Raw genomic sequence first — 14,591 nt, forward strand, 5'->3', positions numbered from 1 at the left:
TAGATAAGTTGCTTGCCACCACACTAAAACAAAAGCTGTAAAGCTATATGCTAGTTTTAGAATTAGTAACTACAGTAGTTTTAGAGATGGTTCATCATTTTTAAAAACTATTAAAATTACATATTTCCCTTAAAATGGCCTCCTGAGTATTTCAAGTTCTCTCACTTGTCCTGCTTCTTAGTTTGTATCCCATGATTAAATTGATAGTTCATTTTAGTAACATGAATTGAAGTTTGGTGATTGTTCTGATAACTTTTCTTTAACAGAAAGAAAAAAAGAAAGAGAAGGGACAAATGAAGGTATGAGAGAGACAAACTTATGAGTGACAAAAATTCTGAGAAAGCTATGTCAGTCCTACTCAGCACAGAATTAAGTGTTCTCTGCAGAGGTCATTGATATCAATATTGAATTATATTTCCTAGGTATTGCTTACCCAGCCACTGCATTTTCAGAAGAAGGATCACTTATGGATGACTCTTCAGACTTTATGCTGGTTTTCTTTGTAGAGAGATCTAACACTCCATCCCCTATAATTATTGCAAGAGAAAACACTTTATATTTGTACAGAACACTAGTCCTTACATTTCCTGCCCTATTTTGCTGATGTATGCATGGTACAATTCAACACATATTTGCTCTGATGGTAGGACATGACTGGGAAGGCACTGCATTAGGGCAAAGCGCAGGAGAGCTGGTACTGCCAGGTGGGAGAGAAAATCCAAATACAAGATTTGTTTCAAATCACCATTTGGTCACTTTTCCAGCACTTGCAGTGTTAAGTCAATCTGACAGTTCATTCAGGACTGGCTTCTCTCACAGCTGGCATTCTGGGAAAGCTGAAGCAGTCCAAGTGTTATGCCTGAGAACTGAACCAACTCATCTACTATTTTAAACTGCTGGAACACACAACAGGTGAATCTGTGCCTATGTTATATTTAAGACTAGATAAAGATACTACATACAACAATACAGAACTAGGAAAAACAACTGCTATAAACATACCTTTCTTTGTTTTTATTAAAATGTAGTTACCACAGATATCATATTGGATTTATACAATTAAAAAACTTAAATGATTCAGAAACTGTTAACAGGTTAAGGCCAGCACAGAATGCACTATTAACTTAAAAATCCAACAATAAATAATACCAGGAATAAACATCTTTCTGTTTGCTCAAAAACTGAAAAGGTAAGTCTTTGGAAAGGAATCATGGAGAAAACCAAAACACCTGCTTAAAACTACAAACCTAACAAGGCTAAAGAAAATGTACTAGCTTTCACAGTAAGAGAATCAATGTACATAAACAACTAAGTATCTGGGGAGACATAAAGATGAGTGAATAAAACACAATATTCATCACTTCTTTTGTAGAAATGAATAATCATGCAGTATGTGCTTATTATGTGCAAATCCAAGTGAAAGAATGGCAGCACGAAAACAAACAAGCACCCCTCCCCCAAAAAACTTCATGCAAAGTGCCCATTCTTATGGCACTTGGTATCAGATAAGGCCATCTAATACACACAGTGCTACCAGCAGCCATGAGCGTACTGCTCAGGAAGACAACACAGAGCAAGTGGGAGAGGAGGTCAGGCTGAGGGTTAACTGATTAAGCACATGTGCCCACCTATCTTTATGATCTTTATCTTTATTATTAACTGTTTTTAAAGGTAAGGACTTACTACCTAGAAAAGGCTAGGTTAGAACTTACTGACTAGCTCAGACTGACCTCTAACTTGTGACCTCCTGCCTTAGCATTCTGAGTGCTAAGATTACATGTGTGGACAAACACACCTAGCTATGGTAGTTTGAATATGCTTGGCCCACTTGAAGTGACACTATTAGGAGGTATAACCTTGTTGGAATAGGTATGGCTTTGTGCATGGCACTGTACGAGTTGGTTTCCAGGGCTGCTAGAATGCAAGCTCCACCCAATGCATAAGAGAGTCTTTTCCTGACTACCTACAAAAGAGAGTCTCTTCCTGGCTGTCTTTGGATTAAGATGCAGAACTCTCAGCTCCTTCTCCAGCACCAGGTCTGCTTGGATGCTGACATGCTTTTTGCCATGTTGGTAGTGGGCTGAACCTCTGAAACTATAATCCAACCCCAAATAAATGTTTTCCTTTCTAAGAGTTATGCCTTGGTCATGACTCTTGTCACAGCAATAAAACCCTAGCTAAGACACCTACCATAGGAGGCAGTTTTACATTACTGGTGTAGGGCTGTTATTTGATAGGATCTTGAAAAACTTGAGGATTACTGCCTAAACAGATTTATTGGAGAAGTCTCTAAATGAAATGGTTTGTACAGAAGGACTGCCTTATGAGATTACCTGAGGTTTTAGAGGAACAACAGGGGCTAGGATGGCCAGAAAAGAGTAAGTAGGCTAAAACCGAGGAAAGAGATGTAGGAAGAAGACACACAGGGCCACGTGGCCATGGCTTCAATGCTAAGTATTATAGTGCAGGAGGTAGGAAGTTCCTGGAGAATTCCAGCAGACTGACAGGATTTCATCTTTATAAAGCATCAGTGCTGTGTAGAGTGGACCATAAGGCCTGTGGAACAGGGAAAGCTACCTGGAGAGCTCCATGCTGATTTTCATCTCTAAGGTTCCGCACTTCAGTCCTTTTCTATCCTTAGAGGAGTCCTACTCTTCTCCCTCATAATCACACTGAATCTTAGGAATCACTCAGTCACTTTGGGCATAATTTAGACTTGGTGGTTTGTTATCATTCTAGGTTTCCATTACAGCACTGTTAGACACATTATTCCCCATTTAGCAGACCATCTTCTAGTTGCTATGGTTACCCAGCTAGCATATCTATTTTATTCAGGAATACATCACTCTGTCTAGAAGAGTGCCTGGCAGAAGTGATCAGAAAAATTTGCTAAATAAGCAAAACTGAAAAACTGGGAAAACCTTAGTATTGAGTTATAGGTTAGAACACTTAGATCAGGAGAATAAGTGAGAGAGATAAAGTTCCTGCTACACAAAAATTATTATTCCAAGTACCTTGACAAGTTTACCCATTCAGTCTAATTTTATGCATAGTTTTCACTAAAATCTTGTATTTCTCATGCATCTAACCACTTGTACTTAGTTCCTCAGAAATGCTACAGTATACAGTTATTTCTCGAACTGCAAAAGAGTATCCTCTGTCTAGGATACTCTTTATATCTGCTCTACTTTCTGTACAGCTCTATTCATAAGGCATAGATCTCTGCAAGCAAAGGCTCCTCTCCCCCACGTCAGCAGCATCTTGCAACACGCCATCGTGCACTTACTGACTTAGGTTTTCTTCCTGTGAGTAAAAATTATGTTTTAAAACAAATTTTAGAGTTACAGATATTATGCTTACATGTTTGTCCGCTCACCACATGCCTGCCTTGTGCTCATGGAGGTTAGAAGAGGGCATCAGACACCTGCTACAGGAGTTACAAATGGTTGTGAGTCGCCATGTGGGTACTGAGAATGGAACCTAGGTCTGCTGCAAGAGCAGCAAATGCTTTAGCTGCTGAGCCATCTCTTCAGTCTCAAGAAATAATTCTTTAAGAGAACTAAATTAATATTCATTAAAATTAATGAATAAATAATAGATTTTTCTGTTTCAGTATCTCATTTCTGTTAGGTATAAATTGAAGTTTTACCATTTTAAGAACTTTTCAGAGCATTTTCTTCAAGATATTGCCTGACCCCTTTTCAAGTTAGGTTTTAATATATACAACTTAAACAGCAGGAGAGGGGGCACACTTTTCCCCTAACACTGTTAGTCATAGTTTAAGAACAAATTAATACATCTGTATAATTTTAAATCTTCTAGACTTTTGATGTGTTTAATTAAATTCATTAATTCTTCAAAGTAAAAAAAAAATCTGTCTTCAGATATAGTGTAATAAGTAGTGACATTCTAGCTGGGGCAATAAAGCTTTCTTTCCGTTTTTCAATTACCATCACATAGAGAAAGTAAAATTATTCCTATTTTCAAACTGGATGAGCTATTTCTAAGTCTTATTCTATCCTTTAAGAGACCTGCTCATATCAGGTTATTAGATCCTAACTTTTTCTTTGTAGAAGTTTAAACTTTTAGTCCTTCTCCATAACTAAGATGACTGTATTACATATATTAAAAGTCTGGTTCTAAACAGATTTGACAAGGTAACATATTATAGTCTATCTAGTGAAAATGAAAAAAATTCTCCAATATTTTTTTGTCACATCACACTGAAAAGTTTCAGGCTATATCCATTTCCATAGTAAACACAAGCACGTAAATAAGTATATGCATAGATATTCTAATTTGCATTAAACTTTTAGATACATTTTAGAAATCCACAGAAACTATCACATTTTCTTACAGTCACCATTTATATTAAAATATTTTGCTACTACTTCTTTTTCAAGCATAAAGTCTGTAGACTGGAGAAAACTGTCATTCCTAGTATTGTCTGAACTGGAAAAGAGAAATGTAGTAAGAACAGTGGGTAAGGAGGACAGGTTGGGAAGATCAGAAATGGAGGCAGAACATTTTCTGGATCCTAGGGATAATTTGTATGTTGTCAAATGGTAGCTCCATCTACTGTTACTGCTCTTTTACGAATATACGTATCTAAAGTAGTAATGACTAACTCAGTAGATAAGAACTATGTATTCACTATGCTTTCATGATGATATACTTAAATAAGTAACCCTGTATTCTCTTTAATACATGGTAGTTTACTTTCCATTCACCTGTTAGTAGGTACCCATGTCTAGTTTTCCATTCTAGTTACCTATTGTTTTAGAGGCAATGCTGATATAAGCACCTTACTAAGTATGTCATCTTATGTTCAAGTTATAAGGACCTGTTCTAACTTAAACCTAAAAGTCAAAGTGGTGAATAATGATCCATGTGTATTTTCAATGTTAATAGGTATTACAAATATCCATAATTAAAACATGCATTTAGCATGCAATTTATGCGAATTTTTAAAGTACTGAAAACTACTTTGCACATAAATTGGTGGTATCAGCAAATTAGTCAGAGAACTTAAAAGATTTAAAGAGATCTTAACTTTTTCTAGACATGTATTTGTTCTTCATAAGAAAACAAATTAAAAATACAAATGAGTCAATATTACATTAATTAATTTTAGGTGATTAGCACATGATTATTATACTGTTATTTTTCTGTATGTTTAAGAACTGCCCAAAGAATAAACACAACACTGTTTTTATTTACTAGCTATAGACTGCCATTTAATAATCAGAATTTAATTGCCTGTGACTACTACTGAAAATATTCAAAAGTAAAGGCAGGCCAACATAAGTTTTCAAAATGGACATATAATTAATTGTATATATTATACCACCAAAGACAAATCCAAAAGTAGACTGATGTTTGAAAATTTAAGCCATGATGATGCTGAACATAAACATTTTATCAGGTCTTCTGACAAAAACTAAAAATTGTTTCCAAACTGATCTCATCTTTTTTCTTCCAAATTACTGACAAGGAATACTTTTGTAACACAAAATTGTCTTCTACTCTTCTGAGGTCACAGTTCTCTCATCTTTCAGATTTTGTTGCTGCTGTTTCTGTTGTTCCATGGTACCCTACTCTACTAGCCTAGTTAACATCTACACACTTCTCAGCATCATCCCCTACATAGTTGTCTTTCACAACTTTACAGCATATTATTTATGTCAATTCTATACTATGTCACTTTCATGTAACTTGCCTAGTCTAAAAACATAAATTCAGTAGTATTTGAGCGGTACTTAGGGTTAGAATCTATTTAAGCTTTATCGTTAAGTAAAGTAAAACTACTTACTAGATTTTCTATAGTATTCATTTCTTAAAATAATGGCATAAAAGTGGTAGTAATTCAATGATTATCATTTTCATTAATTAACCCAGCATTGGCTCACTCAATTCTGGCAACAAACAGCACGTATAATCAGCATGTAGCGTTCTACACAGTAGATCCCGACTGACTAATGAGTAGTACTGAGTTCAATGAACTTTGTTCACTGAATCATTAATGTTCACCTGGGAAAGAGTATTAGCAGTTTCTTTCAAAGAGCTAAAGGTGACTTTTAACCAATTCCCTTTTTAAAGGGGAAACAAGACTTTCTTCAGAAATGTCAAGATAATCATTAATGCTTAGTTGAATTTGAATATTAAGTGAAAAACCATGTTAGCCCCTCACAATATCATTGGCTTCTAGTTGCTACACAATGCAAATCATGAGGTTCAGTTCATACTTGACTATGAACATGAGTTCAAAAGTCTTTGAAGTCACATTATCTATCATGAATATTAAATACACCAAAACAAATTATGGCTCATTACATGAAAGGCAATGACTACAAATGAAAAGGAATACTGTCTGAACAAAGAAAAAATTTTATTAATAAATTCCACAAAATGTTAAAGTTATTACTAATTATAAAACTATTCTCATAATCATTGTTTAAAAAAGGAATGCTAGTATCATTAAAATGCCTATGGCCTTTTCATCTCACCTCTCTAGTCATGCTTTATCTCTTCAAATAGAGCCCTTCCTCTCCTCCTCACCTAATATACTGATTAGTAAGTCATTGGCTCTGCACTTTTTCTTACAGTACTCGTAGGGGAAGTTTTATGGTTTCAGCTGTTAATCATGTGTATTTGACTGCCAGAAAATATTCCTAGTGCCATAAAATCAAACATATGAAAAGCTATAATTCTTTTCTATGATGGAAAATATGCAAAGTGCTTTTGCTGCACCTGACTGCATGGCTAAGGGACTTGAAAGAAGCATGACTGGAAAACTGGTGAGGACATTCAAGGAACATGGATGGACCTCTTTAAATGGCCAAAGAACATGAGGATATTCCTATTTCAAGCAAATGCTCCTCAAAAGATTGCCTTTAACAGAGGAATTTAATAACCAAGTAGGCAGGATGACCCATTCTGTGCAATCAGCCGTTCTTTAGCTATTCTTGTTATTGCCCAATGGGCCCATGAATATAGTGGCCATGGTGGAGAGATGGAGGCCATGCACAGCCTCAATAACATGGACTTCCAGTCAACAGGGCTGGCCTGACTCTAGTTGCTGCTGAGTGCCACATCATCCTACAGCAGAGACCAACACTGAGCCTCGAATATGGTGCCACTCCTTGGCATGGCCAGCCAGTGGCTGAGTGGTAGGTAAGCTACGTCATGCCACTTCCTTCGTGGAGAGCATAATGTTTGTCCTTACTGGAGAAGATATTTATTCTGGTTATGGATTTTCACTTCCTGCATATAATGCTTCTCTGTCCAAACTACTACCCATTAGCACAGTCTACACAGAATCACTTTTGACAAAGGAACTAATTTCCCAGCCAGAAAAGTGTGACAGTATACTTAACACTGTGAACTCCACTGGCCATATCATGTTCCTTATAATCTTGAAGCACTAGCTTACTAAAATGGTAGAACAGCCTTTTAGACACTGTTTAGTGATTGCACTAGGTGGCAATATCCTGGAGCTCTGGAGAATCATCTAGAAGGCAGCATATGCATTGAGTCAGTATCTAATATATGGTACAGTTTCTCCTATAGCTAAGATTAATGGGTACAGGAATTTCTACTCTTCAACCCCCAGTGACCCACTAGAAAAATTTTGCTTCCTGTTCCTAGACTTCACTGGCCTAGAAGTTTTGGCTTCAGAGGAGGAAATACTTCTACTAGGAAACACTACAAACATTCCACTGAACTGGACAATAAGCCTCTTTACTAGCTATTTGGGGCTTTTGATGTCCTTTATGTTAACAGACTAGTAAGAAAGGAGCAAAAGCAACTAGCGAGATGACCTGTGTTTTAAGAGCACTTGCTGTTCTTCTAGAAGACCTGGGTTTGATTCCCATCCCCCCAAATAGTGGCTTAAAGGAATCAGTAACTCAAGTTTCAGGGACTTCCATGCTTACTTCTGGCTTCTTCAAAGTGCACATATACATACATAGATATATATTCATACAGGTAAAACACACATACACATAAAGAAATCTTTAAAAAGAAGAAGGACAGTGAGAAAGGAAGGAAGGAGGGAAGAAAAGAAAAGAAAAGAAAAGAAAAGAAAAGAAAAGAAAAGAAAAGGTGTTCAAAGGGGTGACTGATTCAGACCACAGGGGGAAAGTTGGTCTGCTTCTCCACAATGGAGGTAGGGAAGATTACACTGCAATGTATGTGATCCTTTAGGGTGTCCCTTGATGCTACCATGTCCTATGATTGAAGTCTGGGAAACAGTATAGGTAGGATGATAAAGAGCACAGATGAGTCCCTCAAGAATGAAGGTATGGGTCACCCCTCCAGTAAAAGAAGGAAGAGTTGCTAAGGTGCTTGCTGAGGACAGAGAAAATACAGAGTGTATAGTAGAGGAAGATGATCCAGGCTAAGGCAACATGACATGTTGTAGAAATAGCTAGTATGAATTTTTCCATTTTACTTTGTTAAGAACATGTTTATGTACAAATAAACATGTATTAAGCCTATATCTGTTTTCTTTCCTCTATTTATCATGAAATGTACCACTGATTCAAGTATTAGTGGTTTCTGTAAATCTGTACTCTTATATTTAAGTTGTACAAAGCTAAAAGACTAAGTATTCTTCAAAGGCTATTGCTACCTATTCTAAAATATATAATACTTGTGGTAGTGCATGGCATAGTTATGTCATGTTTGGCAGAATTACATCCTGGTTACTGTTTGCATTTGGAAACTAAGTGTAATGCAAGGAAAAGCAACAGGGTGTCAAACTGACAAGGGTGGACTTGTGAAAGCTAATCTTGGGTGTTAAATTAATATAAACTAGTGTTACCTCAGAAAAAAGAAATCTTAACCAAGAAATTTCCTCCATCAGATTGGCTTGTGGGAATGTCTGTGGGGAATTTTCTAGATTAATGATTGATGTGGGAGAGTTTATACTACTATGGGCAGTACCACTCTGGGTAGATGGTCCTGGGTTGTGTAAGAAGGACTGAATGTGCCACAGAAAACAAGCAACCATGGTTCCTGCCTCTGCTCTTCCTTGACTTCCTGTCCTGATTTCCCTCAATCAACGATTAGGATGTTTAAGTCAAATATACCCTCTTTCTGCCCCAAGTTGCTTTTGGTTACCATGTTTAACAGAGCAACAGAAAGTAACAAGGATAGTGCTGTAATTTAACATATTGGAGTTTACTCAGCAGGATTATTGTTTTATTAACATTTGTTTTCTAATTAAAGGGCAAAATGATAGATGGTTAATTAGCCTGCAAAGTTCACAAGGCTACAAGTGATGTAAATTGCTTTCTCTTATCCAAGAAATCATATTCTATAAATTTCATTAGTCAAAACTCTATTCTGTCCAGTGTTAAACAGCAAATGTGCTTTTCATATTGACTCCTTAACATTTTTATGAGCAGCGTAAGGTAGAGATCTATTGTCAACCTCCTTCCAGGTATGTAGCAATTGCCATGGAATATTTATAGAATAGAACATCTTCCCCAGTGATTTACTGATACCTGCATTTAGTAGGATTTCAGTAATGCCCAGGAAATTTCTGAGCTTTTACTGACCAATAGGACCCAGTTTTAATTACTGCACTGTAAGTACTTCATGGGTCTTAAAGCAAGCTTCTCATTACCTTGATTTTATTATTCTTGTCTCTTTAAAGATTAGCTTGTCAATTTTAATATCAGAAAATCATTCCACTTTAGTAAACCCAACAAAGTAGTAAAATTCTGACTGGACATTAAATGTGCAAAAGTATTCCTAATCAGTTGAGATATATGAACTTGCTTTGAAATATTACTTCACACCTGTCAAAAAGTTATAATGATGTTCTCTGTAAGGTCTTACATAGTCTATTGGTTTCATTTTTTGGTATTTACTTGTTATTTTACTTTTTTTTTTCCCAAGAGGCTGGCCTTGAACTTCCAATTTTCCTGCCTTTCCCTTCTAAGTGCTGAGATTATGGACTTGCACAATATTTTATTGTATTCAATTTGATAAAATTTATTTAGGATTTTGAACTTATATCTGTAAGTTTCAATTTTCCTTTCTTTTGGCATCTTTTCCTATTTACAACCATAAGTCTGTCAGACACCAAGGTTCAAGTTCTATCCTTTAGATTGCTACACTGCTTCTGTGAAAGGAGAGGAGATACATAGTACAGATAGCAAATAAAAATGTAAAACCCTGTGCTTTACAATGTCCAAAAGTCAAAAGTAAGATATATATGTTCTTTTTTTAAAATGTATTTATTATTATTTTCTTTATTTACATTTCAAATGCTATCCCAAAAGTTCCCTATACCCCCCCGCCCCTGCTCCCCTACCCACCCACTCCCACTACTTGGCCCTGGCCTTCCCCTGTGCTGGGTCGATATATATGTTCTTAAGTCTTATATTACTGTTATATTTTACCTTTCTTATAGCCTAATAATTTAATCTTTTTATAAACACAACTAATACAGTTTAAAATCAGGTTTCAAATGAGGTGGATTACTCCCATCTTTCCAAACCGGCAAGTCTCTAGAGACTGTTTTCTAAACAGTCTGCTGTGCTCATACCTTAGAGCCCAAACACAAATGCACTCTAGGAGCATCTCAATGACACAGTCAAAACAAAACAAAAAAACCATCTTCCCCACTTCTGCGTCATCTTTTGTGAATATTATATTACTGGATTATTACCTATATCTTATCTCCAATCAAACATGGGATAACTCAGGAAAGATGCCCCCTTTGCTTCTTTCAAGAAGTGATATGATTCCTAAACCATCTGAATAAAAACTACCTGTTCTCTCATCTCAAGCCATTTATTTGGCACCTTCCCACATTCTTAAAAGGCTTTTTCTTTGGTCTCCTGTGAAGACACAGTATATTACAAATAAACTCAACATTAGGTGTCTCTGTATGTTTTAAATGATAGGAGTGTAGTGTACTTATCACATACACAATTTAACCCTTTCCAGCTATATCATAAAAAAACAAAACTGGGAGGTGGGGTGGCGGAGAGATGGCCTAGAGGCTTAAGAGCAATTGATGCTCTAAAAATGACCTGGGATTAAGTCTCAGCACCCACATGGTGGCCCACAACCACCTGTAACTCCAGCTCCAGAGGGTCCTACACCCTATTCTGACTTCTGAAGTCACATGGCTTACATGTGTTACACTGACATGCATGTAGGAAAAGCATTCATACACATAAAACAAATTACTATAAAAAGATAAAGAAAAAAGTCCTAATGGGAAACATCTATTTCTTTCTCATCTCAGTTCAGAAACTGGAGAGCAAATACTAAACTAATGTTTTTGGCTATCTACTAGAAAAACAACTTTCTCATCTCTTTTATACACATACTTTATTTTTTAGGTTGCTTAATGAGATTCTTACTGTATACTCCATTTTGAAAAAAGAAAGAGATACATTTAAATTTTCTTCTATAAACTATTAAAAATATACTACAGTAGGCTGAAGAGATCACTTAGTAGTTGAGGGCATGTACTGTTTTTCCAAAGCTCTTGGGTTTGCATCCTAGCACCCAGAAGGCTCACACCTTCCTGTAACACCAGCTTCAGGTTTCGACTCCCCTCTTCTGGCCTTCCTGAGCACCTGCACAGAAGTGCACTGCCATCATACATAAGTAAAAGTAAAAGATAAATCATTAAAAACTGCATCACAAAGTTGTGTATTTTCCTCTCTGGTCTATGCCATAGAAATGAAACAAGGTAAGAAAGATAACTTTCCTTATGAACATAAAACGTATCCATATTTAAATGTGTTAGGACAAAAATGTATTTATTACATGTTAAACAAACAGCTTACCTTGCTGAGCAGTTTGCTCTTGCGTTCGAGTCACAGTGAGGTCTAAGGGGCCTTCTTGCTCATCCTGAAGGCAGTTGTCTGCTTGGTTCATTTGGATACTTTTACACATGAGACTTGCTCCAATTGAACCATTTCTATTTTCTTGAATTTTACCGCTTTTTGAGATGTACTCAATTGCAAACTGACGTATCATCTTTTTCATTAATTCCTGAGCAACTAAGGGAATGTTAGGATCACAGTTCTGAGGAAGATCTGGGGAAGAAATAAATGTATCATTAAAAGACAAATATGAACAACCTGGGGGTTTTACAGAGAAATGACATTATTAGAAGCTAGTGGCAGTTTACAGTGGCCAGTAGTCTCTTAGACTCAGAAATAGCAGCTATTCTTCTGTAATGTAACTTTTAAAAAAATTCATTTTTTTTCTATCCCAAACAAAAGTACAGATCAAAGAATTAGGCACGGGAGAAGGATTTAACCTCTATGATTAAATGTTCATTCAAATGTTCTATTAGATATTAAAACTACATTTAGTATTTGACTACAAACCTTGTTATGTAAGCCAAAGGTATACAATATATATCAATGACTAAGAAGACATCTAAGCTTTAGAATTCTCTACCAATGATTATTTTCTTACATTCATTCTATCAAGTGTGTTTTGTGTGATACACTCAATTGTCATCAAAGATTTATTTCCTTTTACACAGAAAACGGACACTGTGGAGAGCAACAGGCAAGTACAGTGACCCAAATAGTAGCCATCAAGATTCAAGATTTGCTAATATCCTGACACATTGCTTCCTTAAATTTGCAGAGCCACTGAAGAATATGAGCTGTCAAGAATTACGGCATTTCATTTATTAAAGAAAAATTACAGCAAGGGTCATCCAACAGTGTCCTAAAAAGGGCAGTATTATTTGCTATTGAAGATCTTGATCATACAAAGCATGTTGATCAGCTGTTGAAAGCTCTTACAAAGGACTGCATCTACATTCACATTTACACCCCTCCCCCCTCCCCTTCTCCCTATCTGGCAGAAACCTGTAAAATGGGGATGGGGATCAATTAAACAACTTTACTGTATCAAGTATCGGTTAATCACAAGGTCATCTATAAGCCAGCTGAGTACCAGCAGATATTTTGGCCTAGCAGAAACTTTTTACACACAGGTAAAAAGTTTGGCCTTCAGAGGTAGAATGAAAAGCCATAAAGGACAGAAAATCACACTTGGGAAGGCTTCCCACTTCTTTGAAATAGACCTACTTCTAGAGACACTTACTTATACAGACCAGTACTATAGGAACAAGCCTGTTCTGGCCCAGAGCTGTGTGAGAATAGGGGGCAATGTTCCCTAGTTTCACGGTTCAGTATTGGTTAGAATATCTGTTAAAAAGATAAAGGAAAGTCATCCCAGCATGATAAGTCATTTATCATGATAGGTTCATGACTATAACACAAGAGGATTTGAAAATATAAAATTCACAGGGAGGAAAGGAAAAATACTACTTTTATCACTTTTTGCAACAAGGTTCAACTTAAGGCAACATATTATCTAACCATGGAATATTCTCTCGGTCTGGTGGAGACATTGCATAACACATACTATTTATTTCAAAGCAAATAATTTTCAATTATGAAAAACATTTGAGAGAAGGCACCATGGGATTATGAGATCAGATTTTAGTCTTTGCTTTCACTGTTTATTTACAAACTATCTGCTATGAACCAGAAGATCTATCTATCTATCTATCTATCTATCTATCTATCTATCTATCTATCTATCTAAAAATATAAGCTAGCCACATACCATCTATGTTTTCTGTCTCCATATTTATTAAAGGAGTAATAATAGACAGTGGGAAGTCAAAATAGGGCTTTATCATAAAATGGTAAAGAAATTATATAATTGTAGCTAAAATATTAAACTATCTTGGATATATAAACAGCTCGGTTAAGTGTGATCTGTTATCAGAGGTGACAGAATAAGAGAAGCAAATACACACAGATTAAATGGTCCTAATATAAATCAGGGTCAAAATGGGAAGTGTTTCATACCTAAACATACCAACTCAAATGAGGTTTTTATGTGGTTAAAAAATTATACTATTATCAAATGCTTCCTAATAAAGCAAACTAAATAGTTTCTTTATTGGACACAGAAGTTACAAACACATTTCTTAATTATTACCTTCATAAATTGATGGCTTCAATAACAATTCCTCACTTTTAAACACTGAATCTTGCTTCGCATTATCTGTTTATATAAGATGGTAGTTTTAAACTTAAGCATTCTTGATAATTTCTGTGCATCTTATTGATCAGTATCATTCACCAATTTACAATAAAATACTGTAGGTTTTTTGTTATATATTAGTGGAATGCTGTTATAATAAGCGATGAAAGTGGTGACTTTAGAACCAGGCTGTGAGCTATGAAGGTTAACACCAATGAAAGGTTAAAAAAGCCGGGCAGTGGTGGCGCACGCCTTTAATCCCAGCACTTGGGAGGCAGAGGCAGGCGGATTTCTGAGTTCAAGGCCAGCCTGGTCTACAGAGTGAGTTCAGGACAGCCAGGGCTATACAGAGAAACCGTCTTGAACCCCCCCCCCCCAAAAAAAAAAGCCTAAAATAACTTCAAGTTCCAGTTTACAGAAGACTTACACATTTAATACAGAGTGAAGTATGTACTAGGAAAGTTAGGAAATATAAACTTATTATAAAATACCAAACCTATTTTGTCTATAGTGTAACTTCCAAAGTAAAAGATGTGCCT

General features: G+C 36.0%; 1 protein-coding gene across 9 annotated transcripts in view; it reads right to left on the reverse strand.

Moving 5' to 3' along the window:
* Positions 1–14,591, reverse strand: part of Lcorl (ligand dependent nuclear receptor corepressor like) — a 144,971-nt gene that overhangs the window by 39,008 nt on the left and 91,372 nt on the right. For 7 of the 9 annotated variants that reach the window (XM_021211078.2, XM_029545454.1, XM_029545455.1 and 4 more), the window contains 2 exons: positions 11,817–12,068; positions 434–527 (listed from right to left, as the gene is read on the reverse strand). In XM_021211078.2, coding sequence (XP_021066737.1) covers positions 434–527; positions 11,817–12,068 — 346 coding nt within the window. The remainder of the gene's footprint in view (positions 1–433; positions 528–11,816; positions 12,069–14,591) is intronic. The other 2 variants (XM_029545458.1, XM_029545459.1) reach the window with 1 other exon arrangement.

The sequence above is a fragment of the Mus pahari genome, chromosome 13 (assembly GCF_900095145.1).
Source record: "Mus pahari chromosome 13, PAHARI_EIJ_v1.1, whole genome shotgun sequence".
NCBI classification, from domain to species: Eukaryota; Metazoa; Chordata; class Mammalia; order Rodentia; family Muridae; genus Mus; species Mus pahari.